The following is a 27264-nucleotide window of genomic DNA, read 5'->3' as shown; positions in this document are numbered from 1 at the left end:
AAGAGCTAGACTTAAGACAAGCAGCAATCCAAGAATTCCAAGTATTAGGAAAGTTCATTTTAGCTAACGTGGCAAGAATTGCACTCCAACTAAGTGTATCATATGCCTTTTCAATGTTAATTTTGGTTAACATCCTAGGAGGGTCATTAATGGTATGTTCCAAAGAATGAACAGTCTCTTGAAGGGCTATGATGTTATCAAAAGTACAACAGCCAGAAACAAACCTGACCTGCTTACGGCTAACTAATTTGGGAAGAACACACTGAAGCCGATTCTCAAGGATTTTAGAAACAATTTTATAGCAAACATTGCACAATGAAATAGGGCGATAATCAGTAACATACCTTGGATGATCTTTTTTCGGAATAAGAGTTATATAAGTCCTCCCCCAAGAGTCTGGCATAATAGTATTGTCAAAAAAGTACAGTATGGCTTCAAATAGATGATCACCTAATTCAGACCAGAAGAACTTATAAAATTCTGCATTAAAACCATCAAGACCAGGGGACTTACCAAAGGGGAGTTCATGAAGAGCAAAAAAAACCTCATCACGAGAAACTTCTCTAATAAGGTTAAAACCATCCAAATCAGATATTATAGGAAGGCCATGCGGCAGAGCATTATAAACATCAAGAAAATTAATATAGGGATTATCCTTCCATAGATTGGAATAAAAGTCAATAAACCTGCTCTCAATATCTGCTTGGTTAGTAACATAAGAACCATTCAAATCATAAATATGTAAAATAACATTGAAATGGGAGCGAATGCGAACAGAATTGTGAAAAAAACAGTATTATTATCACCATCCTTGAGCCAAAGTAAATGAGCCTTTTGAGCCCATCTAGAAGAATATTGGAATTGAAGAGAAGCAAACCTGGAATAAAACTCCGAGAGAGAAGAATTGGACTCATGGTTAAAGTCCTCAACTTCTTCAAGGAGTTTAATTGCAGATTCAGTCTCCTTGATAGCTCTATCTAAAGGGGTCAGACCTGCAACACTCCAAGAAACAATTTTAGAATGCATACGAGATAACAAATGGACAAAAGCATGCATTGGGTTTCCATGAGGGGAAATAGAGCAAGCTTCACGAACCGCATCATGACACCTAATGTACTCGAGCCAGAAATTATTAAAGCGAAAAAAACGTTTACCTCGGATTGGATTAAGAGTTATGGAAAGAAGAAGAGGAGCATGATCAGAAAAGATGTGAGGTAAGTGAGTTAAAGAGTAAGCAGAGAAAATAGAAAACCAAGCAGAATTAACCAAACATTGGTCTAAACGAGCCAGCGACGGGAAGTCCCTGCCTGATTATTGCACCAGGTAAACCGAAACCCTGAAAAATTTAAATAAAAAAGATTATTACTATCTATAGATTCAGAAAAAGTAGCTGCTTTATGTGAGTAATAATGATAAGACCGTCCACGATGCTCGGAGTTGTTGACAATGGAGTTGAAATCGCCCAAAAGGAGCCAAGGAAGGCCAATATTAGTCATTATGGACAATTCCAACCAAAGGGCACGCTGAGAGATCATACGATTAGAATTATAAATCACAGAGAGAACCCAATTGATAGAATTATTAGAAGAAATAACAAGATGAAGAGCACGACGAGAGACAATAATGGGGGTAACATGGCCTAAGGACTTATCCCATAGGACAATAATACCTCCAGAGAATCCATTTGCAAGTGAGGCAGCCCATTCCCAATTATTTGAAATTTTAGAGAAAAAACGGTCAGTTCTATTTGCATTAGCTTTCGTTTCAACAAGACAGATGATCTTAGGCCGATGAGTCCTGAGCAAATAAAGAACACGATCTGAGGTTTCTTTGGAGGAGATCCCCCTACAATTCCAGCATATAATCTTCGGATTAGCCATATAACAGATAAGAGGAGAAAAAACAAAGTATTCGAGAAAGAAGACTTCCATAATAAATGAAACCAGAGTAGACATAAGACGTATAGATCTAGATTCAAGAACCATAATCCCCAATGTCCATTCTTCCTTTCTTCAAGGAAGAACCCATCACGTGTGAGCTTTTACGAGCCAAGGTTTCTTTACGAACTTCTTCCTGGTACTGAACAAGTGTCATAGAGTCATCAGGACCTTCATCATCATCAGACATTGCATCTTCTGAATCATCCGAATCCTCATCCTCATGATCGCTTCCTTCCGGGTTTTCCTCGTCAAGGGCCGAGATGATGCGATCAACAGCCATGGCGTGGAGGTTCTCTGAAGGGGAAGCGACTAACTTAATTGTATTTAAGATCGAAGAATGATTGATAGGTGGAGGAGACCCATAATGGGTCATAGATGAGGTTACTTTTGAAACGTTGGGAATAGGAGGAGTGCCAGGGAGAGAAGAGGTCTTTAACTATCCATATTCACTTGGAACTTGGGTTTGCATAGGGAGGGAGGCTTCTATGTCAGATAGAACGGTGGGATTGACATTTCGAGGAGGCAGGGGAGCTGAAATGTCAGGGTTTGGGTCTCAAGGGGTCAAATCATCCTCCATTGAAACTTGATCAGCATTATAATATTGAAAATGGGAAGCCCGAGAAGAGAAAGAGTCGCCCCCTATCACGACTTTTTGCTCCTACCCATGTACCTCGGGATGGGACTCCTCGGGGAAGAGAAGGAGCACTGTTCTCCTTGGCTACAGTGCCAACAGGCACCGAATCGGAGCGATGGCCAGCTCCTCGGCCCTGAGTACAACCACGCCGGCGGGAGACTAACATCCAAGAACCAAATTTAGAGTCCGGTGTGAAATCAACAGAGTTAACAACGTCTTGGGGATTATTGGCACTAGAATCCATCTCCATTCCCTCAACAACATCCTCGGTCCGAACTGAACCTACCACCCATCCCCATGGAATATGGAGAGATGGAGAAGTCCGATTCTCCCCGGTTGTTGTTGCATGAGAACAAGAGTTGGTACCATGGCCTATGATCCCACAAGTATAGTAGAACGTAGGCAGCCTTTCGTGTAGAACCACAACGAACACCCTATGAGTATCATCGCCAACCCAAAAACCACGGCAAAGGGGTTTTGAAAGGTCGATTTCGATGCATACCTTGGCAAATTTGGATCCAGTTAACTTCAGAGTAAATTCATCAACTTTCAAAAGATTACCCAAGTGAGAAGTAATGGTGTCCAGAGATTCTCCGTCCCACAGCTCGACAGGAAGGTTATACAGCTGAACCCAAACAGCGGCAGTGGATAGTTTCGTGAATGTCGGCTCAAAAAATGGCCTCCAAGGAGCTAGCTGTAAGGTTAATCCATTGAGAGTCCACGGCCCCTCAGTGAGAAGTCGTTGCATGTCTTTGAAAGCGGCACAACGGATTAGCAAAACCCCATTAGGAAGGTCTGAGATTTGGAGGTCACAAACCATCGCCCATTTGTCCATCAGAAATTTCCTCACTTGGTCAAATGGGGGTGGTTTCCCAAAGAACTTACCAAAGAGGGCATGCTGAAACTTTTGATGAGCTCGGGAAAGGGAGTCGGCATCAAGCTTAACGAAGGAAGAAGAGGAATTCTTCAGCTTTTCGAGCAGCTGAGGGTTGTGAAGTGGTGAAGGATCATAGGATCGAGTGCCAGAAGAAGCTACTTGAGCCCAGGTTGAAGGAGGAGGGTGAGAGGTTGGGGGATGGGAAGTTTGTCCCCCACTCGCCATAGCAAGGGGGAAAGAGGGTGAGGCTTTGGAATGACTGCCTAACAGTTAAAGATTGATGCTTTTATATGTTTCTGCCTTATTTTGGTGGCTAAAAATTGATGCTTTTATATATTTCTGATTATTTTTGGTTGATACTGCAGCGGTTGTTTCAACTCTTGGTGAATTTGGAAATGAGGAGCAGATGAAGAAGATCAATGGCGAGGCTAATATTTTAACAGTTAATGCTGCAAAAGACTATGGTAAGAATTCCCTTGCTATGATATGACAGCATGATCTAAAAGGTTCGCCAACGACCAAATGGTCTATTGGTATACGGATCACTGATAGAGCTCTTCACCGAGTGGTGAGAGTTTGATTCTCGGCTGAGGGCACATTTTTGGGAGATGTGAGCAGTGGTTGTGTGCGGGTGGTCTCAGCGCCCATGTGTGCACAGGCCCTGTCCCCACTTGCTCCACCGAGGCTTGTGCACACCCCTGACGGTTTATCAGGGCCTTTGGATTGTCTGTTCCTCTTGTAAAAAAAAAAAAAGTTCATGGTTGAGAAATACTTGTTTTTCATTCTTTCTGATATTATTGCAAATCATAAAATTATATATCTCATAATTTTGTGAATTCTTGTAGATGCATGAATATGAATTTGTTTAAACTGATTGTCATAAACCCATTTTGATGACATCATTAGATTGTGGAACATGATGTTCGAAGTGGCTGAATATTCAGTTTGCTTGATGTACATTAGCATCTACTGATGAATGTAAGAGATGAAACTAATGTTTTTACGTTGCATTTCATGTAGGAGTTCCGAAGTTCATTTTGATCTTTGTGCATGACTATAATCTTCCATCATTCCTAGTTTCCTCTGGTTACTTCACTAGAAAACACAAGGTAGAGTTGGAAGTCCTCGCAAAGTATCCAAGTTCATGTATATATTTTAACTTCAATTATTCTTTACTTACATTAAATCACAGTTTTGCGTACTTCAACAACATTCTTGTTTTACTCCAACAACAGGAATTGTGCTAAGGCCAGGTTTCATATATGGCAAAAGAAAAATAGATGGGTTTGAGATCCCGTTAAATTTAATTGGAGAACCATTAGAAAGGTTGTTATCTACCAAGAACTTTGCAGCAAGTCCCTTGAGGTCACTCCCTGCTTCTGATCTTCTCTTGGCACCACTTGTGAGTGTCGATGATGTTGCATTTGCAGTTTTAAATGCTGTCATCGACGATGATTTCTTTGGTGTCTACACAATCGAGCAGATCAAGGAAGCTGCTGCCAAACAGAGGACATAGTTCTTGCGTGTCTTGTCCAAAGGTTTTATACCTGATCACCATCAATGTACATCGACGCCATTATATAGTAGTTGTGATGTTTTCTTTTCATGATGTTACGATCTTTGTAATTTGTCATTTTCTGTACAAACAAAAAAAATATTTTATAAAAAATTATAAATCGTCAGTTCCAATTATTTTATTTCGATCTTTGTTTTGTCACAATCAGATAGATTATACAAATTAATTTTGCTATATGATTATATAAAATTTTTAATAAATATTTATAAGAGTTATTTTTTTTTCTCTACTACAACCTCTCGTTCCTTTCATGTGTCGCACCTATAGGATAACAGATACTCTTTTAAAATAATAAAAATATTTAATAAATGTATTCTTGTAAAAGAATAAATTACGTATTTATTTATTTATTTATATAATAAAGGAGTTGGAATTTTATTTTTTTCAATATTTTAATAAAAAATAATTTATATTTTTTTAAGTGAATCATAATCGTCCTTTATATATTTTGATTTTAATTTTTTTAAATAAAAAAATCATAGTATTAATTTTTAGCCATTAGATCAATCAAGAAGAGAAGATTCAAGTGGAGAAGCAAGCACAAGCCCAACCCAACACTTGGTCTGCCACGCGCCGCACCCACGCCTGCATCGCCGCCGTTCTCCGGAGATGTCGGTGGTCTCTCTCCGGTCCTTGTCTCCTTTAGCCTCTGCTCTCAAGAAGCCAGCGCTTGTTACTACGGCGTGCCGCCAAGCTCCCTCTCCACTCTCTCGCTTCCCCAGAAGGTCAGCAAAATTTAATCTTTAGGACCAGTTCCTGTTCTTATTTTGCTTGATAAGGTGGCACTTTGGTAGCTCCTTTCTTGGTGAGATGGATAAAAATTGAAGCTTTTTTTAATGCTTCCGGCTTGTATTTGTTCAATTGTAGTTTTTCTAGGTGTAAATTGATTTAGATGCTGGTTTTAGGGGTTGAATTTTAAGAAGAATGATTAATCAATTTATAGCCTTGCAACTTAGTTTTTAATTTCAATCAGATAAACTGCTTTTCTAAATAGAAGATTAGAATATATAGCTTGAGTACAAGGAATTCCTATTTGTAATGTTTCATGTTTGTGATTTTGAAATGTAGCATGGAGAAGTAGTGTTGATAGTTTTTTCTGTTTAAATGAATGATCTTTTGATGATTTAATTGATTTTTGGACTAAATACTTTAATAATTCATAACAATCTTCGATCTTGATAGCATCACTAATGTTACTTCTTTACAGAATTAGTGTCAGGTGCAGCTATACTGCATCAGGTATTAATGAGGATTCTTCGTCTGTGCCGATAGATGTTGTAGCTGATGTCAAAACTGAAAAAGTATGGCTTTTATCTTAAACTTTTAGATTAAACTTGTACAAAATCTCATAATATCATGTTTGATCTAGATTGTGGTTTTGGGAGGCAATGGATTTGTTGGAACTGCTATATGCAAGGCTGCAGTGTCTAAAGGCATCGAGGTTGTCAGCCTAAGCAGGTGAACATTGATGTCATCTACATGTCCTGCATATGTCCATTTCCCGAAGATGATCATCACTCTGGTTCATTAGTTTTGCTTGAAAATTCTAAAGCACGAGTTTCCTCGTATTCTTACATAAGATATTTCTTTTCGGTGTTACAGGTCAGGAAGGCCTTCTTACTCAGATTCTTGGGTTGATCAAGTCACTTGGGTAGAAGGTATCTTCTTGTTTCTCATATTAGCTCGATATGCCTTGTTTCTCATATTATGTTATTCAATTTGTTTAAAGTAGTTATTTGTTCAATGTAGGTGATGTTTTCTATGCTAGATGGGATGAGGTATTGGTTGGGGCCACGGCAGTTGTTTCAACTCTTGGTGGATTTGGAAATGAGGAGCAGATGAAGAGGATAAATGGCGAGGCCAATATTTTAGCAGTTAATGCTGCAAAAGACTATGGTAAAAATTCCCTTAATATGATTTCCTGTACAATATGACAGTTCTGAATATTTAGCACATGGTCTATAAGCTTCATGGTTGAGAGACTATGGGAAAGAAACACTTGTTTGACATCTTAATCTTTGTTCAATTACTCTTTGCAATTTTGGGAGGGTAAAATTGAGTAAAGGTGGAGATGTGAAACAAGTGTTTTTTTTTTTAAATCAGTTTGGTTTAGTTTGGTTTTGTGCCTAGAAGGTCAACTATAAAAGCAATTTATATATTAAGACAGTTGATGGTGAAGGATACTGATAGGAAGAAAGATCTGTTCATGATAGGTTTACGTCAAGGTTAAGCATCAAGTCTTACCTGTTTACTTTAATTATAGATGAATTGGTTATAAATATTCAAGATCATATACCTAGTGTACGTTGTTTGCTGCTGATGTGTTTTTAGTTGATGAATGCTGGGAAATTGTTTACTTAAAATTGGAGATGTAGAGAAACACTTTAGAAGTTGACCGTGTTAAGTTAAATATGATAAAACAGAGTATCCGAAATAGACTGGGAGTGAAACCTATTATTAACATGCTTGAGCTTGGTTTATCTAATCTTTTAGCCTTTGATAGAGCAACGTGGAAAGAAAGGATTTATGTAACCCTAAATAGTTGGGACTGATGACTTGTTGTTATTGTCATCAACAGTATCATCCATAGGTTCATGGTCCAGAGTTACTTGTTTTTCATTCTTTCCAAAGACGGCTCAAGACAAGTTCATATCATTACAAATCATAAAACTAACTTTTAATTTCGCAATTACAATTCTTGCAGATCTATGAATATGAATTTGTTAAATTGATTATCATAAACCTATTTTGATGACACCATTAGATCATATTTTATGTTTGATCTAGATGAATATTCAGTTTGCTTGATGTACATCAGCATCAATTGATGAATGTAAAAGATGAATCTCATGTTTAACGCTCTGTTTCATGTAGGAGTTCCGAAGTTCATTTTGATATCTGTGCATGACTACAATCTTCCGTCATTCCTACTTTCTACTGGTTACTTCATTGGAAAGCGCAAGGCAGAGTCGGAGGTCCTCACAAAATATCCGAGTTCAGGTATTTTAACCGTAACTATCCTTTCCTACATTAAATCTCAGTTTTGTGTACTTCACCGACATTCTTGTTTTACTGTGGCAGGAGTCGTGCTAAGGCCAGGTTTCATATATGGCAAAAGAAAAGTAGATGGTTTCGAGATCCCATTAGATTTAATCGGAGAACCATTGGAAAGGTTCCTAGCTGCCATTGAGAACTTCACAAAGCCCTTGAGTTCACTCCCTGCTTCCGATCTTCTTTTGGCACCACCTGTAAGCGTTGATGATGTAGCATACGCGGTTGTAAATGCAGTCATCGATGATGATGTCTTTGGTGTCTTCACAATTGAGCAGATCAAGGAAGCTGCCGCAAAAGTGAGGACATAATTCTAAGGTGTCATCCAAATGATTTATACTATTCGGTCAGGAACCAGATGCAAAGCCTGATGATTTATCAAAGATGAGCTTTTGACAGATGCAAGTGAATTAGCTGATTATATATGAATCTTGCATTGTACATATCTGTTGTCGAATCAACAATTTGTGCAACAAACTGATATCATTACGAAGGATGTGCATGTTTCTTCAATTGAAAATGTTGCATGGGTTGGTGAACCTAAATCAAATAATAAAGACGAGGGCTTTCGAAATTGTGGAACAAACTGATATCAGACTATGAAGGACGTGCATGTTTCTTCAATTGAAAACATTGCATGGGTTGGTAAACCTAAATCAAATGATAAAAGACAGGAACATCTCTTTCGAAAGTCCTTCCAGGTTACGATGATATCAATATTTGTCTGATTGCTGATTGCCATTCATTAAACAATTCGTTCATGCCAATTCAAAACTCCACGGCACGCAGAAGAATATGTGCAGCTCTGTATATAAACACCGAAGAACTCCCAATTTTTTGTATACCAGAATCACAATTGCAATGGCTTCTAACCAATTCTTATGGCTTGCCTTGTTCATCTTTGCAGTTTCAGTCTCTGGGGCAATCTCTAGAGCAATAACCGATGTACCGATGTCAGTCAGGCACGAGCAGTGGATGGCAAAGTACAACCGAGTCTACAAGGATGCGGCTGAGAAAGCGCACCGGTTCAAGATATTCAAGAACAATGTGGAGTACATTGAGTCTGTGAACAACGCAGGAGATCGAAAATACAAGCTTGGTATCAACCAGTTCACAGACTTAACCAACCAGGAGTTTAAAGCCACTCATACTGGTTTTAGGCCTTCGAAGATTACAATAAGTGCTAGGAAAGCCACAGGGTCCTTCAGATACGAGAATGTTACTGCTGCCCCTGCTTCTGTTGATTGGAGAACCAAAGGTGCTGTTACTCCAATCAAAGATCAAGGACAATGTGGTATGTATACACATGAATATATATACATCTTATGGTTAATTCAGATAGATTGTTTAATATTCAAATGAATGAAACAGGATGTTGCTGGGCATTCTCTGCCGTGGCTGCGATGGAAGGGATCACCAAGATCAGAACAGGGAAGCTGGTCTCATTGTCCGAGCAAGAACTCGTTGACTGTGACACCGATGAGGATGAAGGATGCAATGGTGGACTAATGGATGATGCATTCCAATTCATCATCAACAACGGTGGACTCACTACTGAATCAAACTACCCTTACAAAGCAGCTGATGGCACATGCAACACCAACAAGGAATCATCTCATGCGGCCAGCATCAGTAGCTTCGAAGACGTGCCAGCTAACAGCGAGTCATCATTGTTAAAGACAGTTATCAAGCAGCCGGTGTCAGTGGCCATTGATGCCGGTGAAGATGACTTCCAACATTACTCCAGCGGTGTTTTCACCGGAGAATGCGGCACGGATTTGGACCATGGTGTGACTTTGATTGGTTATGGGAAAACAAGTGATGGAACAAAGTATTGGCTGGTGAAGAACTCATGGGGGAAATCATGGGGAGAAAAGGGGTATATAAGGATGGAACGTGATGTTGATGCTGCTGAAGGTCTTTGTGGCATTGCCATGCAAGCTTCCTATCCTACTGCATGAAATTGAATTAAATGTAATATTATGTCTTTATTTGTGTTATTATTTGTGCTTGTTTCAATCAAGCATTCATTATGTGAATTGTTGTTATTATCCTTTGTTGTGTATATATATGTAAAGCTGCAGCATGTTAATGTGATTGTGTCTATGTAACTCAATGTAAATCTCAGTGTAAGTTTGTCTTGTTTTCTTATTTAATTCTCTTGTTTTAGTGCTATGAATAAATGAAAAATTATTGAAAGAAAAGTAAGGTGAACAGATGATGATAAGAACCACTTCTTTTCATTGTTATTTTTTTAAAAGTATATTCCGCAATTGTAGAGGCTTTTTTTTTTTTAAAAAAAAATATTATAAAAAAATATATATTTATAAAATTATGTATTTTGTGGATTATTTAGCAAATTGTGCACTGAATTTTTCCTGTTTTCAACCTTTCTTTTTTAAAAAATAGAAAACGGGAGAAATTCTTCGTTTCCTATTTTTATTTTTATTAAAAAAAATTAAAATGGGAGAGCTTCTGCCGTTTTCATGATTTTTTATTTTTTTAATAAAAAAATTAGAAAACAAGAGATTCTCTCCCATTTTCCGTTTTTTTTTAATCTTAACGGCATCCAAGCATGCATGCTGTTAAGAATTTGTAAAATTTTTTTAAATTTATATTAGAAAATAATATTCCAGTTATATATTTTTACGTTTTCTTTTTTTAAATATAAATCTAAAAAATATTAGAAAATAGGATGGTCAAACTTACACCAGTCATAAATTATTATTAGTTTGGTCAGTTCAACCTACACCGGTCAGTAATTATTACGAAGTAGGACGACCAAACCAGCATATGTCAGATGATCTAACTTGCACCGGTCAGTAATTAGTATAAATTAGAACAATCAAACCTGCACAGGTCAGTAATTAGTATAAAGTAGAATGATTAAACCTGCACCAGTCAGTAATTAGTACAGCGTAGGATGGTTAAACCTGCACCAGTCAGTACTTAGTATAAAGTATGATGGCTAAACCTGCACCGGTCATTACTTAGCACAACATAGAACGGTCAAATCTGCATCGGTCAGTACATAACACAAAGTCAGACGGTCAAACCTAGACCTGTTAGTAATTAGTACAAAATAAGACGGTCAAACTTGCATCGGTTTGTACTAAGCACAAAGTAGGATTGTTAAACCTGTATTGGTTAGTACTCAGCACAAAGTAGGACGGTCAAACCTACACCGGTTAGTAATTAGTACAAAGTAGGACAGTCAAACCCGCACCTGTCAGTAATTAGGGGCCGTTTGGTTCGTGGTAATAACATATTACCACGTAACGAGATTACCATAGTAATATGAGTGGAAATGTTATATGGTTGGGAATATTGCGATAGTTTAATATAACCATGTTTGGTTGGGAACTCTTATTACCGGGAATAGTTCATTACCGTGTTTGGTTGTCATGGTAATCAATTTGTTAAAATATAAAAAATTATAAGATTACCATGGTAATTCAAAATAGACACCAAATTTGGTGGTAATAGGATTACCACTTTCTTGGTAATATTTATAAGTTAGTAATGTGATATTACTATCCACATTACCACCGGTGTAATGCCAAACGTGGTAATATTTTCAGATTACCACGTAACACGTGGTAATCTTTCTACATTACCGCGAAACAAACGGCCCCTTAGGACTGTCAAACATGTAATGATTATAAGTGAAAATAGTCAAAATTCGAACTCTTTATATAAACCAACCTTAGTAGCCCATTTTCACCTTTGCACAATATTTACTCTCTTTCAACTCACTCACCCTTCTTCTTTTTGTCTTCAACAATGGTAGAGACTTCACTTGTTTTGGTTTACTACAATGGTTCAATTACTGCAAGTGAAGACATGATTATATTTTCGTCAGAGGATCAATCATATTTTTATGTCGAAGATGACATCTCTTATGAAAACTGAAAGAGATCCATAGAAGAAAGCATTAAGATAGAGGACAACCAAAGAGTTTCAATTATCAAATGCCGGTTCCTAATTTCTTCAGGATCCGGTAAAATTTGTTATCGGTCATTCAAATTACGCAATGACCGAGATGTTCGGATGATGTTCGACTGCCACAAAAAAATCTTGATATTGGCATTATTGAATTATACATGGAGTTTAGCGTTGCAACTTCCCGACAATAAACCGCTACAGATAACCAAGTTCAACGCAACATGGGACGGGGGAGTATTTCATTACCATGCTAAGTTAATGAATCTGAAAGGCTCTCTCCAGAGTGAAGGGCACTGGATGATCCACCACCCAATATTGATTTCATTAATTCATGATCCATCACCCAGTGAAACCGAATTTGGTCAGTACGGGCGATCTAGTGGAGAAGATGATGATGACGACGGTGATAGCTTTGGGGAGGACAGTGAAGCAAGTGTTGATGACATTCACTTAGAAGACCGTAATTTCAAAGACATCCCTATACCCGGCCATAATTTTAAGATGACAATAATAGAGCCTCGAGCACATATGCGGACACTTGATTTGGAAGCAATATCGCACAAGAATCCCAAGAGTATCCTTCATTGTACGCCAATACAGTAAGCTGAGCAACGACAAATGGAAATCTACATGTAGGCATGTGATTTCGAAGCAAAGATGATGCTGTGACCGCAATTAAGCATTACTACTCACTGAATTCGGTGGAATACAAAGTCATCAAGTCCGATCCAACTCAGTACTCAAGTAAATGCAAGTAATATGGCGAAGGATGCAATTGGAGGGTTCGCGCATCCTACAGCAATCAGAGACAGTTTTGGAAAATTACAAAGTACACTAGGTCTCACACGTGCGCATTAGCAATGATTTCCCAGGATCATTATAAGCTGGAGTCAAACATGGTTTGTCGGCAAACACAAACACTAGTCCAACAATAGTCAACCATTAATGTATTACATTGGTTTTAATAGTGGAGATCAAGAACCGTTATGGACACACACCCAACATATTGGAAATGTATGGACAGCTAAGCAAAAAGTGGTTGAAGCAACAGTCAGCAATTGGGAGGGGTCCTAGAATGAATTACCAAAATCGCTATTAGCGTTACAACAGTTTGCTCTTGGGACAATAGATGATCTTGAGATCCAGCTGGGATACTAGGGACCTTACATGGTATGTGATGCTCGCATGTGAGTAAGCTTTCAAATATTACAAACTAGTCGTTCAGATAAATGGCACACATATTTTTAAAAAAAATACAAAGGTACTCTACTGTTGGCGATCGCACAAGATAGTACTAAAAATATCATGCCAATTGGCTTTGCCATTGTGGAAGGAGAAACGCTGGTTGCATGGACTTTCTTCTTACGCAACTTATGTTCCAGTCGATCCCCATAAATCTATTAAATAGTGTTTAGACCGCTTGGCCGTCAGATGAGTGCTCTGCGTGCTTACCATATTTACTGCATCAAATATATCTCGGCCAATCTCATACGCAGTTTTAAAAACAAAGCAATGCAATGGATAGTTGTTAATATTGGCAAGTTACAAGTTTAAATTTTTTTTTTAAATCTAACTCTTACATTGTTGTTAATTGTTGTAATTATCTTAACTTTATAGGTTGATTGTTGTAGGTTATTCAAAAATCATTCAAGATTTTAACTACTAGTACAGGTTACTGCGGGACAACGATGTAGAGGTGACGAGATGGTTGGATAACATACCACAGGAGAAATGGGCTCAAGCCTTCCATAAAGAAGGGCGAAGGTATGGCCACATGATAACCAACCTCACAGAGTGTGTTAATTCAGTGCTTAAGGGGACAAGAAACCTTCCCATAACAGCTATGGTTAAGTCAACGTACTTCTGACTTGCTAATTCATTTGTGAGGAAAGGTGTACAGGCTCAAGCTCAAATCGCATCAGACCTTATCTTATTAGAATCACTAGTGAAGACAATCCAAGAGAATCAACAAGCAGCATCCAGCATTTACGTTCGTTAATTTGACCCTGAAGAGAAGTCTTTCATGGTGGATGAGATGTCACCCCCACAATATGGGGGTATAGCTGGGAGTTATCACATCAATCTAAGATCTCATTGGTGCAGCTATGGTTCTTTCCGGATGCTATATTTTCCATGTCACCATGTCCTTACAACATGCTTGCATATTTGTCTACATCAGGAGGAATATGTTGACAATGTGTATAGGCTTTAGAAAATTTTTAATGTGTATATCGTAAAGAGTTCGAGCTAGTATTAAATGGAGGATATTAGAACCCTTATAATGGTTCACGTCTACGTCCTGATGTTACTATGAGAAGACCGATGAAAGGATGACCAAAATCTACAAGAATTCACAAAGAGATGGGTATTAGGGAAGGTGTGTAGCCAAAACATTGTGATTTATGTCGCAATGAAGGACATAGTTGGTGAAATTGTCCCAGCATTGGCGGTTGGTCTAAGTAGTCGGTCGTAATGTACTCTAAATGTCTTCTTTGTTGTAATGTTTTATGATGTAAACTTTCCAAATATTAATAACATGCAATGATTTATCATTAAAATCTTTGTTTAAGCATATGAAGAAAAAATAAATGCAAAAAAACAAAAATAAATACACAACATTGAATACTAAGCAAAAAAAAAAAGTAGACAACATTTTGCACACATAATAAAGAAAAACAACATCTAATACAAAAGCCTAGTCTACCGTCTATGCTATCACCTCTCAGTAAAACATAGAGATGGATGGATATCTCTGTCAAGCAGTCACTGTGGCCTAGGTTTTCATGCTTACTCAACTAGTGGATCGCCATCAGATGATTTGTCTGAATCATGCATTGCTGAAGCAGGAGTGTTCAGGTTCATAGTAAACAATGAAGGGTTTGGAGGTGATTCCTAGTCTTGTTTCCGAAATGGAGTTGAATGACTAGATTGTTTGCGTTCCATGGATGGATGAGGTTTATACTCAAATAAATTATGCACGAAGTTCATCCTATAATTAATCGAATATCTGTTGAGCTCAACTGGAGGAAATCCATGGAGATGAGACGATCGAGTACCAAAGCACAGGTTACAAAGGAAATGGAGATACCATCACTAAGGACTCCAATGAGCGGTGTTGTTGTCGAGTCCTCAATGTCTGACAAGGTACTGGCAAGAGGTGGTTGTTGATTTTGTATCCGATGTTGACCGACACCAACTATGGTCTGTGGGCCGTAGGGGGGGGGGAAGGAGGCGATCGAGGGCAATGGAGTGGTTGAAGAAGAAAAAGACCAAGGTGCCCTAGCTGCAATATCCTAGGCGGTGTCAGATGCTGTGATGATGGCCATTTCGAAGAAGGAAGCAACCAAGGAGGCATGGGATACACTCAAGGAGATGTGAGTCGGAGATGATCATGTCAAGAAGGCTCGAGTACAAGTACTGAAGAGGCAATTCGACAGGATAGATATGGGGAACTCTGAAACCATCATGGAGTTCTCATAGAAACTCACCACGATGGTGGGTAAGATGTGGTCACTTTGCAGAGAAGAGCAGAGATGATGAGCCTTCCTTATTAATGATTTAGACATGTAAAATGTCGAAGACCAAGAAGCACAGGGATGAGGTTGTGATGCTCAAAGAGGACAACGTCAATCCCAACCTTGGAGCCGACGAAAAGTGTTGCAGAAAGTTGCGGTATTTAGACACAGGGGCTAGCAATCACATGACCGGCTGTGTAGATGTGTTCACTAATATGGACATGTCTGTAATGGGCTAAGTCAAGTTTGGTGATGGCTCTGTGGGGGAGATACATGGGCGTGGATTAGTTCTTCTTAAAGGGTTATCGGGAGAACACAAGGTATTGAGTGGCGTGTACTGCATTCTTTGTCTCCGTGGTAATATAGCCAGTCTAGGTCAGCTTGATGAATCTGGGTGCAAGATAAGGCTAAAAGATTGCAGCCTGAGCATTTACGATCAAGAGAAGAACTCACTGAGCATAGTCAAGAAGTCATGGAACCGACTATATGTCCTCAGTTTAAACCGCACACATCCAATTTGTCTTTGACAAAGTATGAAGATAAAGAGTGGCTTTAGCATGCCCGGTATGGATATATCAATTTCCGTGCACTGAGAACCTATCTCAGATATAGATGGTTGAAGGTCTACCACACATCAAGCATCCAGAGCAGATCTCTGAGGCATATTTGGCGGGTAAGCAACACTGCAGTCCATTCCCACACATGTCCACATATCGAGATAAAAAACCTTTAGAGCTAGTACATGCAGACTTGTGTGGTCCAATCAGAACTACAACACCTGCGGGTAATAGGTATTTTCTACTAGTTGTTGATGATTACTCATGTTTCATGTGGGTGGCCTTGATTAAAAGCAAAGATGAAGCATTGGAGTTTTTCAAGAAGATCAGTATAAGAGTATAAGTGGAGGTAAAAAGCAAGCTGAAGGCCCTGTGAATGGACCGTGGAGGTGAGTTCGTGTCACGAGAATTCAACACGTACTGCAAAGAGCAAGGAGTGAAGCGTTTCTCTCCTCACCTTACTCCCCGCTACAAAATGGTGTGATGGAATAACGAAATCAAGTAATCATTGGGACGGCAAGGAGCTTGCTTAAGAACAAGAAGGTGCCCGAGAGGTTTTGGGGTGAAGCAATATTGACGGTAGTCTACCTCCTGAACCGAGCACCAACACAAAGCGTAGAAGCCAAGACTCCATACGAAGCATGGTACCGAAGGAAACGTAAGGTGCATCATCTATGTGTATTCGGATGTGTCACCCACATTAAGGTTGCAACTCCATACCTCAAGAAACATGAAGACAAAAGCATTACTGTGGTGTTTATAGGTTATGATCCCAGTTCGAAATCCTACTAGTTCTATAACTAGAGCATATAAAGCTGATGGTGAGTTGTGACATGGTCTTTGATAAAGGAAGGGAGCGGAGTTGGAACAGTGCAACAGGAGATGAAGTGAATAAGATTAGTGGAATATTCACGGTGGAGTTTGCCACTACTCCTATCACAGGCCACAGAGTTCAAAACAAGAACGAAGCTAAAGATTTGACAACACAAACACAGGATCATGATGAAGCGTCAAGTGATGTCATGTCACAAGTGATGACTTCGTCGGTGATAATGCCGACAACGCCAGCATCTTCAACGGTAACTCCGGTGGCCGTAGAGTGGACATCACCATCGAGCAAAGAGTCATGATGCTCAAATGATGTGCAACAATGCTACCGCACAGTGAGGAACCTCTACGACACCACCTACATGCATAAGTTGAGTACTTCGGATTGTGCTTCCTGCAAACTAAGGAACTAAGGAACTTGTGAATCATGAAGAGGCCTTGAAGGAGAAGTGCTGGGAGAAAGCCATGGAGGAAGAAACAAACTCCATCCAAGAGAACAAGACTTGGGAGCTAGTTTAATTGCCTATAGGTCAAAAATCAATTGGGCTCAAGTTGGGTTTTAAGGTAAAGAAAGACTCTAAAGGCAATGTGGTGAAAACCAAAGCTCAGCTCGTCGCTAAAGGCTATGCACAAAGACAGGGAGTTGACTTTGAGGAAGTTTTTGTGCTCGTGGCTCAGCTCGAAACTTTGAGGTTGCTCATTGCTATGGAAGCTCATGATAGTTGGGAGGTGCATCACATGAATGTCATGTCCGCATTCTTAAATGGAGAGTTAAGTGAAGAAGTGTATGCATCGCAACCTTTAGGGTTTGTTGATAACAAAAGACCACAATCAGTGTTGAAGCTAAAGAAGGCACTCTATGGTCTACGGCAAGCGCCCTGAGCATGGAATTACAAGTTGGACAAGAGTCTCATTTCACTTAGTTTTGAGAGGAGTCCACTTAAACATGCAGTGTATAAGAAGGAGCATCATGGCTAGCTTGGTATTGTTGGTGGGAGTGTATGTTGATGACTTAATTATCACATGTTCAATCGTGGGTGACATTGTTGAGTTAAAGGATCAAATGAATAAACATTTCAGCATGAGTGATCTTGGACAACATAGCTACTACTTGGGGATTGAAGTCAAACAATCAGCCCATGGAGTGTCTTTGTGCCAAGCTGGATATGCAGCAAAGATTCTTGAGCAATCAGGTATGAAAGGCTGTAATCCTTGGCAAACACCCATGGAGAACCGACTGAAACTAAGCAAGAAGAGTGAAGACCTTGCTGAAGATGCAACTATGTACCAGAGCATTGTAGGAAGTTTGCGGTACTTAGTAAACACAAGGCTAGACATTAATTTCTTATGCCGTCGGGATTGTAAGCAGGTTGATGAAGTCCCCCATAACTCAACACTTGGCTGCTGTTAAACATATATTTAGGTATGTTAGTGGCACTTTAAACTTTAGTTGTTATTATGAAAAGATGGGCAACCTAGAGCCAAAGTTAGTTGGCTACTGTGATAGTGATTTAGCGAGTGATGTTGATGATTGTAAAAGCACAACTGGTACCATTTTCTTCTTTGGTTCAAGCATAATTACATGGCTGTCACAGAAGCAAAAAATAGTGGCACTCTCATCTTGCAAGGCGGAATATATAGCAGCGATGACCGCCGCATGCCAGGGCATATGGCTTGAACGTTTGATGGTAGACTTGCTGAAGAAGGAAGTGGAGAGATTTGAACTGAGAATTGATAACAAGTCAGCTATATCATTGTGCAAGAATCCGGTGCATCATGAGAGGAGCAAACATATTGATATGAAGTATCATTTTATTCGAGAATGTGTGGAGGTAGGAAAAATGGAAGCGGAACAGATTAGTTTAGAGAAGCAACGTGCAGATATGCTGACCAAGGCCCTTGGGCGAGTCAAGTTTCTTAAGATGCGACAGAAACTTGGCGTGAAGGATGTATAACAATTAGATTAAGGAGGTGATTTGTTAAAATTAATCTAGAGTTTTTTTTGTTAGTTTCCACTTTAGATTTGAATGTTAACATTTGCATAGTGTTGTAGTGGAGTTGTGACCCGTATTACATGGTCTACATGCAGGCTAATGACATGCGAATTCATGTTGAAGTTGTTGTGTGTGTGTGTGTGCGCGCGTGAGTTTAGGACATAGTATACCTGGTCGTGGGATGACGCGACAAAGTTGGATCGTGGCGTTTGAGTCAGGGGACTTGTGTGGCTCATTTACTTTGTAATATTATGAGGCTGTTGTTTTTTAAACAAAAAGATAAGTAATAGAAAAGTTAGTTCTGGTGGTATCTAGCCTTTGATCCAACATATATGTAAAGCTACAGCATGTTAATGTGATTGTGTTTATGTAACTCCACGTAATTCATGGTGTAAGTTTGTCTTGTTTTCTTGTTTACTTCTCTTGTTTTAGTGCTATGAATAAATAAAAAATTATTGAAAGAAAAGCAAGATGAATAGGTGATGATGTGAACCACCTCCTTCCATTGTTCTTTTTAAATATATTCCGCAATTGTAGAGCCTTTTTTTTAAAATATTGTAAAAAAAATATTTATGAATTTACGCATTTTGCGGATTATTTACCAAAACGCGGGCGGGATGCTTTCCCCATTTTCAACCCTTTTCTGTTTTTTTTTAAAAAAATAACTGGAGAAACTCTTCCGTTTTCTATTTTTAATTTTATTAAAAAAACAGGAGAAAACAGGAGAGCTTCTCTCCTTTCATTTTTTTTAAAATTTTTTTAATAAAAAAAATTGAAAATAGGAAATTCTCTCCCAGTTTCCTCTTTTTTTTGAAAAAAAATTCTTAACGGAAGCCAGGCATGCCTGCCGTTAAGAATTTGTTATTTTTTTAAAAAATTTATAGTAGAAAATAATAGTCCAATTATATTTTTTTTATGTTTTATTTTTTTAAAAAAAATACAAATCTCAAAAATATTAGAAAATAGAATGGTCAAATCTACACCGGTAAGAAATATTATGAAGTTTGTCAGTCCAACCTGCATTGATCGGTGATTATTACGAACTAGGATGATCAAACCTGCATCAGCCGAATGGTCTAACTTGCACCGGTCAGTAATTAGTATAAAATAGAATAATGAATCCCGCATCGGTCATTAATTAGTACAATGTAAGACGATCAAACCCGCACCAGTTAATAATTAGTACAAAGTATGACAGTACTTAGCACAAAGTAGGACGGTCAAACCTGCATCGGTCAATAATTAGTACAAAATAGGATGGTCAAACCTGCATTAATCAATACTTAACACAAAGTAGGATGGTCAAACATGTACCGGTCAGTACTTTACACAAAGTAGAACTGTCAAACTTGCATCAATCAGTAATTAGTACAAAGTAGGATAGTCAAACCTGCATCAGTCAGTACTTAGCACAAATTAGGATGATCAAACTTGCACCGGTCAGTAATTAATACAAAGTAGGACAGTCAAACCTACACAAGTCTTTAGCACATAGTAAGACGGTCAAACTTGCACCAGTCAGTAATTAGTAAAAAATAGGATGGTCAAACCTGCACCGGTTATTAATTATGATGGCCAAACCTGCAATGATCATAAATGAAAATAGTTAAAATTCGAACTCCTTATATAAACCAACCTTAGTAGCTCATTTTCACTCTCGCACACTATTTATAATTTTTCAACTCATTCACCTTACTTTTTCTTCTTGTCTTCAATAATGGCAGAGACTTCACTTGTTTTGTTTTACTACAATGGTTTAATTACTTCAAATGAAGACACAACTATATTTTCGTAGGAGGATCAATCATATTTTTATGTCAAAGATGCCATCTCCTATGAAAACTTAAAATGATCCATTGAAAAAAAACATTAAGACTGCGGATAACCAAAAAGTTTAACGTATCAATAACCGGCTCATAATTTCTTCAAAATTCGGCAAGATTTGTTATCGATCATTCAAATTGCGTGATGACCGAGATGTTCGGATGATGTTTGTTGAGATTTATTATATGTTTATATATTTTCAAGTTTTTCAGGGGCCTATGGGCAAATAGGTAACTATGAAATAGTCTAGGGTTGTTTTTATAAGAGTGAGGTGTAAGGCTCTATATAAGGCCAAAAATTTATCAATGAGAATGAACCAAATTAAAAACAATAATGTTCGACTGATAAAAAAAAAAATCCCGATATTGGCATTATAGAATTATACTTGGAGTTTAGCTTTGCAACTTCCCAACAACAAACTGCCATAGATGACCAAGTTCAATGCAACATGGGACCGGAGAAGATTTTATCACCATGCTAAGTTAATGAACCTCGAAACTCTCTCTACGGAGTGGAGAGCACAGAATGATCCACCACCCAATATTGATTTCACTAATTCACAACATCCAGAAGATGGAAAGAGTTCTTTTCATAATACTCATAAAACCAAATTCGGTCGGTACTAGTTATCTAGTGGAGACGATGATGATGATGATGATGATGATGATGATGATGGTGATAGGTTTGGGAAGGATAGTGAAGCAAGCATTGATAACATTCACTTAGAAGACCGCAATTTCAAAAATGTCCCTATGCCCGGCCAAAATTTCACGATGACACCAATAGAGCATCGAGTACATATGCGGACCCTTGATTTGGAAGCAACGCCCGCTCAAGTATTTACATACTACCCTTTATTGTACGCCGATACATTAAGCGAAACAACGACAAATGGAGAGATCTGCATGTATGCATGTGATTTCGAAGCAAAGATGATGCTGTGATCGGAATTAAGCATTACTACTCACTGAATTCTGTGGAATACAAAGTCATTGAGTATGATTTGACTCGGTACTCAGGTAAATGCAAGTCATATGGCAAAGGATGTAATTTGTGGGTTTGCGTATGCTACAACAATCGGAGATAGCTTCGAGAAATTATAAAGTACACTGGGTCTCAAACATGCGCATTAGCAATGATCTCCCAGGATCATTATAAGCTGGATTCAAACATGATCTGTTAGCAAACACAAGCACTAGTCAAACAGTAGTCAAGCTGCATCAATGTATTAGTTTTAATAGTGGAGATCAAGAACCCATACAGATACACACCGACATCTAGAAAAGTATGGACAGCTAAGCAAAAAGTGGTTAAAGCAGCATTTGGCAATTAGGAGGAGTCCTACAACGAATTACCAAGATGGCTATCAGCATTTCAACAGTTCATTCATGGGATAATAGTTGATCTTGAGACCCAGCCGGCATACGAGGGACCTTACATGGTACATGATACTCACATCTTTGAAAGAGTTTTCTGGAGCTTCCCTGCATGTGTGGAGGCTTTCAAATATTACAAACCAGTCGTCCTGATAGATGTCACACATATTTATGGCAAATACAAAGGTACTTTACTGTTGGCGGTTGCATAAGACGGTAATAAAAATATCATACCGATTGGCTTTGTAATCGTGGAAGGAGAAACGCTGGTTGCATGGACTTTCTTCTTGCAGCACTTACGTTCAAGTATAACACCATAAGAGGGAATATGCTTCATATCTGATCCCAATGAATCTATCAAATTAGCATTTAGATCGCTTGGCCATTAGATGAGTACTCCACATGCTTACCATGTGACGCAGTGGGATAAGGTTGAAGACTTGTTTAGTCAGAGAATTCCCAAGTCAACAACAAAGTAAAAATCTAAATCATGTTTAGTCTAAGAATGCCCAGGAATTTAGAAGAAAAAAACAAGAACAACTGAGTTTTACTTCATCCAAAACTACTGATCCTAGCCCGAAAGCTTACAATTAAATAGACCAACAAGAAAACCATAAAAAAACATAAAAGGGAAACAAATTGAAAATTTTCCAAAAATAGAAAATTCTCAATCAATATCATAGAATTAAAAATCAAAACTAAACAAAGCAAAGACCAAAAACGGCGCCTCAATCAGAGATTTATAGCCTAAGATATGGATGCGGGAAATCTTTCCTTAAACCAAAAAAATTGCTGATTTCGAGTCCCAGATGATGGAATTTGGACAAAAAATGGTGTGACTCATGAGCTTGCGCAGGACTTGTGTTCGTTGACCCATTTTTCATCTAATAGGCCCTCTGATCACCAAAATTAACCATTTAGTAAAATTATCAAAATGACACTGCCTAGGTCATCACGTCCCACTTGTCCATGTAGGCGCAAGCTAGTTCATCAATCCCGCCCGCATCATTCCCCCCTGGTTGAACAGAATTCGCTCCCGAATTATCATCATCTGAGGAATCACCACAGTAAGGCACCAAGTGCTTGACATTAAACATGTTAGCTGTACGAACATGACTTGGGAGCCTAAGTCGGTAGGCGTTGGGGTTGATCTTCTCGATGATTTCCACCAGCCCAATCTTCTTTGCAGACAGCTTGTTGTACTCTCCCACTGAGAAAATTTCTTTTGTCAGGATGTCCCACACATGATCACCAACTTCGAATTCCACATGCCCACGCCTTTTATCTGCATCTTCCTTGTCTTTTCCCGCAGCATGTTCCAAATTGTCCTGAACTGTTTTGTGGATTCCCTGCAATCCGCTCACAAAGTCTTCTGCCTTCCCATGTAGTCTGGTCATGCTTGGTACTGGGAGTAGGTCTAGAGGACCCCTAAGAAAAGAAGAGTACACCACTTGAAAGGGACTGAAACCCGTGCTGTGGTTTACTGCATGATTATGAGCAAATTCTACCTGGCATAATTTCTGGTCCCAACTCTTCACATGCTCCCAACTAGACATCTCAACAAGTTTCCCAAGGATTTGTTGACGACTTCCGTCTAGCCATATGTCTAAGGGTGGTAGGTACTGATGAAATTTAACTTGGTGTTCACCATCTTCCACAAACTTTGCCAGAAAATGACTCAAGAATCGAGTGTCCCTATAAAAAAAAAATGGACATAGGAAGACCATGCAAACGATATACCTCGCAGAAGAATAGCTGAGCCACGTTCACCTCATCTGTGGTCTTCTTGCAAGGGATGAAATGAACCATTTTAGAGAAATGGTTAACAACTACAAAGATGAAATCATTACCTCGATGTGTTCGGGGTAACCCCATTACAAAGTCCATGTTGACATCTATCCAAGATCGAGAAGGAATCAAAAGTGGCATGTATAACCCTACAATAGTGGTTGTGCCCTTGAACACTTGGCAGATCCGACACCTCTGCACAAATCATTCTACCTCCTTACGAATAGTTGGTCAGAAGTAGGAGGCTTGAACCAATTGCAAGGTTCTGTCCCGCCTGACATGACCCTACCTATAGAGTTCTTTAATGATCAAGGGCCACAAACTACAATCAGGGATGCACAGCTGATTGCCCTTGAACAAGAACCCCTCATGGATCAAGAATTCAGTCTCCTCCCCTCTTTCAATGCTAGCCAAAATATCAAAAAAATAGGGGGCAAAAGCAAGTAAGTTACTGAAAGAGTCAAATCCAGGTACCTCAACATGCATTCTAGTCAAAAGGGCTTTCCTCCTGCTCCGTACGTCAGCCACTTTATTTGTCACCCCAGATTTGTGTTTCACCACGAAAGTAAAGCACTCCAAATAGGCCACCCATGAAGTATGCCGTGCTGGCACCTTATCCTGCTGATGTAAATGCTTTAGCGCCTCATGGTCGATATACAAGTAAACTCCTTGTGAAAAAGGTAATGGCCCCAATGCCTAATAGCCTACACGACGGCATAGAACTCCACATCATACGTGCTATACCGTGTCCTGGCACTCGACAATGTCTCGCTGAAATAGGCGATGGGCCTGCTGTTCTGGCTCAAGACTACTCCAACTCTACCTTGGAGGCATCCGAGTGTAATTTGAAGGGTTGGTGGAAGTCTGGTAATACCAAGATTGGGGCCGAGGAAAGGCACAATTTGATCATCTCGAATGCTTTCTCCGCCTCCTCAGTCAATAGAAATCTCCAACCCTTCATGAAGTCCGTCAATAGGGCCATGCTACTATTAAAATGTGGAATGAATCGTCTATAAAATGATGCCAACCCATGAAAACTAAGAACCTCTGTTATGGTGGTGGGTCACGGCCAATGCTCTACTACTTCCACCTTAGATTCATCCACTTGTAGGCCTTCCCTAGAAATCACATAGCCAAGGAATGACACTCTGGAATATCATAAATATGCACTTCTTCACTGTGGCAAAGAACCTTTCCCTACGAAAAACTTCAAGGACTTCCCACAAGTGCTCCAGATGGTCTTTGGGTTTAGCACTATAAATTAAAATATCATCAAAATATACAACAACACATTTGCCAATAAATAGCTTCAAAACCTAGTTCATCACTTGCATGAACGTGCTAGGAGCATTAGATAACCCGAAGGGCATCACGAGCCATTCATAGAGCCCTTCATGTGTCTTGAATGCCGTCTTCCACTCATCACCAGGTCTCATTCGAATCTGGTGATACCCGCTCTTCAAATCCAGCTTGGTAAATATGGCAGCCCCACTCAGTTGGTCAAGTAAGTCATCGAGACAGGGAATAAGGAATCTATACCTGACCGTAATCTTGTTGATGGCTCGGCTGTCCACGCACATCCTCTAGGAACCATTCTTCTTCGGTGTTAAAAGGGCTGGAACCGTACAAGGGCTTAAACTCTTCTGAATATGCCCTTTCGCTAGCAGCACTTCTACTTGTCGTCGCAGCTCTTCATGTTCTATAGGACTCATTAGATAGTGGGTTAATTTGGAAAAGCTGCGCCGGGCTCCAAGTCAATTTGATGTTGGATATCACACAATGTTGGCAGCTCATCAGGTAGGTCTTCAGGGAACACATCCTTGAACTCTTCCACAATTGGCTTTGCAATCTCTGAAATGGCTTCCTCCACTGTAACTCCCTTCCCTATCAGTGTGAAAGCCATATCTGACTTTAGTATCTCCTCCTCGAACCTTTCCAAGGTTAGTAGATTGGTACTGTTAATAGCTAGGCTTGCGAGGGTGGTGTCCCTGCCAGGTAGTAACACAATCTTGACTCCATCCTTGGTAAAATTGTACGTGTTGGTTCTTCCATGGTGCACAATGCCCCAATTGTATTACCACGGCCACCCGAATAGTAGATGACACGCATCCATAGTGACCACATCACACCAAATTGTGTCTTTGTACTTTGATCAAATAGAGAAGGAGATCAAAGCACGCTAAGACACAGTCACCTCGCCTCCTTTCTTGAGCCATGCGAGCTTGTAAGGCCTAGGATGCTCCTCGGTCGCGATCCCCAACTTTTGAATGACTGTCGCAGGCATAATATTCTCGCAACTTCCTGTGTCAATCACAAAGCGACATACCTTGCCCTAGATGGTACAGGTGGACTGGAAGATATTCGTTTTCAACCTATCTTCCTCAGCGGCCCGTGTCTTTAGGCAAGATCGCCTAACAACCAACACAGTACCCATGTCTCCTCTGACAATCTCCTCATCATCGGGTTGCTCTTCTACCGCCACTTCTGCATTCTCCTCCTCAAACTTGGCTCCTTCAACAAGGAGGACCTTCTTGCTGGCGAACTTCTTGCATTCAGATAGCCTATGTCCCGATTCTCCACAACCAAAACACTAAAACATACTACTGATCGTTTTTCTAGACTGGATAGGCACTCGGCTGCTTCTTCCTTCAGTATGACTCACACCACTAGGGGAATTGCTGTTGCTACCACCGCTGCTATGCATCCCAGAAATACTAGGATTACACCTCCCTTGCTTCTCCACCTATAGAGCCCTATGATGTGCTGCAGACATAGAAACAGGATTAAACATGTTAACAATATCATGAACCTACATCCTCAATCCTTCAATATAACGCGCCACCAACTGATCCTCCGTCTTTTGAATCTCGTTTCAGGCCACAAGTTGGTAAAACTCCTTGGTGTAATCATCCACTGACTTGGTACCTTGCCTCAAGTTTTGCAGCCTTTGATACATCAGCCTCTGAAAGTTATAAGGAAGGAATTGCGCGCATAGATGCTTCTTCATCTTCTCCCAGGTACAGATCTTTGGCTTTCCCAGCCGGTTTTGAGTTAGCTTCAGTTGCTTCCACCATGCAGTGTCTCTGTTCTGAGGCCTGGCAGCCACTAAAGACACGCGCTTATCTTTTGGCACGCCTTTGAACTCCAAGATCTCCTCCACAATCACCAACCAATCGAGGAACTCCTCTGGTTGTAGGCGTCCATGGAATTCTAGAATCTCGGTGAGCATTCCTGTCTTCCATCGCCTCTAATCGTACTTCTCAGGGCCTCTCCTGTATTGAGTTACCTCCCCACCAGAACCAACATTAGTTTGGATAACATTTGGTACCTGGTTATTCATCATCACCGCCATCCTTTGG

General features: G+C 39.6%; 3 protein-coding genes across 3 annotated transcripts; all 3 read left to right on the top strand.

The window, feature by feature from the left end:
- Positions 1 to 3741: 3741 nt before the first annotated feature.
- LOC120271537 (uncharacterized protein At1g32220, chloroplastic-like) lies at positions 3742 to 4967 on the top strand. Its single transcript, XM_039278228.1, has 4 exons — positions 3742 to 3760; positions 3817 to 3915; positions 4472 to 4595; positions 4685 to 4967. The coding sequence occupies exons 1-4, from the start codon at positions 3742 to 3744 to the stop codon at positions 4965 to 4967; spliced, it is 525 nt and encodes a 174-aa protein (XP_039134162.1).
- Positions 4968 to 5549: 582 nt separating this feature from the next.
- On the top strand, positions 5550 to 8591 carry LOC120272429 (uncharacterized protein At1g32220, chloroplastic-like). Its single transcript, XM_039279254.1, has 7 exons — positions 5550 to 5752; positions 6235 to 6328; positions 6397 to 6485; positions 6630 to 6685; positions 6777 to 6923; positions 7902 to 8027; positions 8109 to 8591. Exons 1-7 carry the CDS (start codon positions 5637 to 5639, stop codon positions 8387 to 8389), a joined length of 909 nt encoding a protein of 302 aa, XP_039135188.1. The 5' UTR covers positions 5550 to 5636; the 3' UTR covers positions 8390 to 8591.
- Positions 8592 to 8758: 167 nt separating this feature from the next.
- Positions 8759 to 10234, top strand: LOC120272428 (senescence-specific cysteine protease SAG39-like). Its single transcript, XM_039279253.1, has 2 exons — positions 8759 to 9372; positions 9450 to 10234. The coding sequence occupies exons 1-2, from the start codon at positions 8874 to 8876 to the stop codon at positions 10037 to 10039; spliced, it is 1089 nt and encodes a 362-aa protein (XP_039135187.1). The 5' UTR covers positions 8759 to 8873; the 3' UTR covers positions 10040 to 10234.
- The last annotated feature ends 17030 nt before the right edge of the window (positions 10235 to 27264 follow it).

This window comes from Dioscorea cayenensis, chromosome 11 (genome assembly GCF_009730915.1).
Source record: "Dioscorea cayenensis subsp. rotundata cultivar TDr96_F1 chromosome 11, TDr96_F1_v2_PseudoChromosome.rev07_lg8_w22 25.fasta, whole genome shotgun sequence".
Lineage (NCBI taxonomy): Eukaryota > Viridiplantae > Streptophyta > Magnoliopsida > Dioscoreales > Dioscoreaceae > Dioscorea > Dioscorea cayenensis.
The sequence above is the reverse complement of the archived record's forward strand: the minus strand, read 5'-3'. Positions and strand labels throughout refer to the sequence as shown.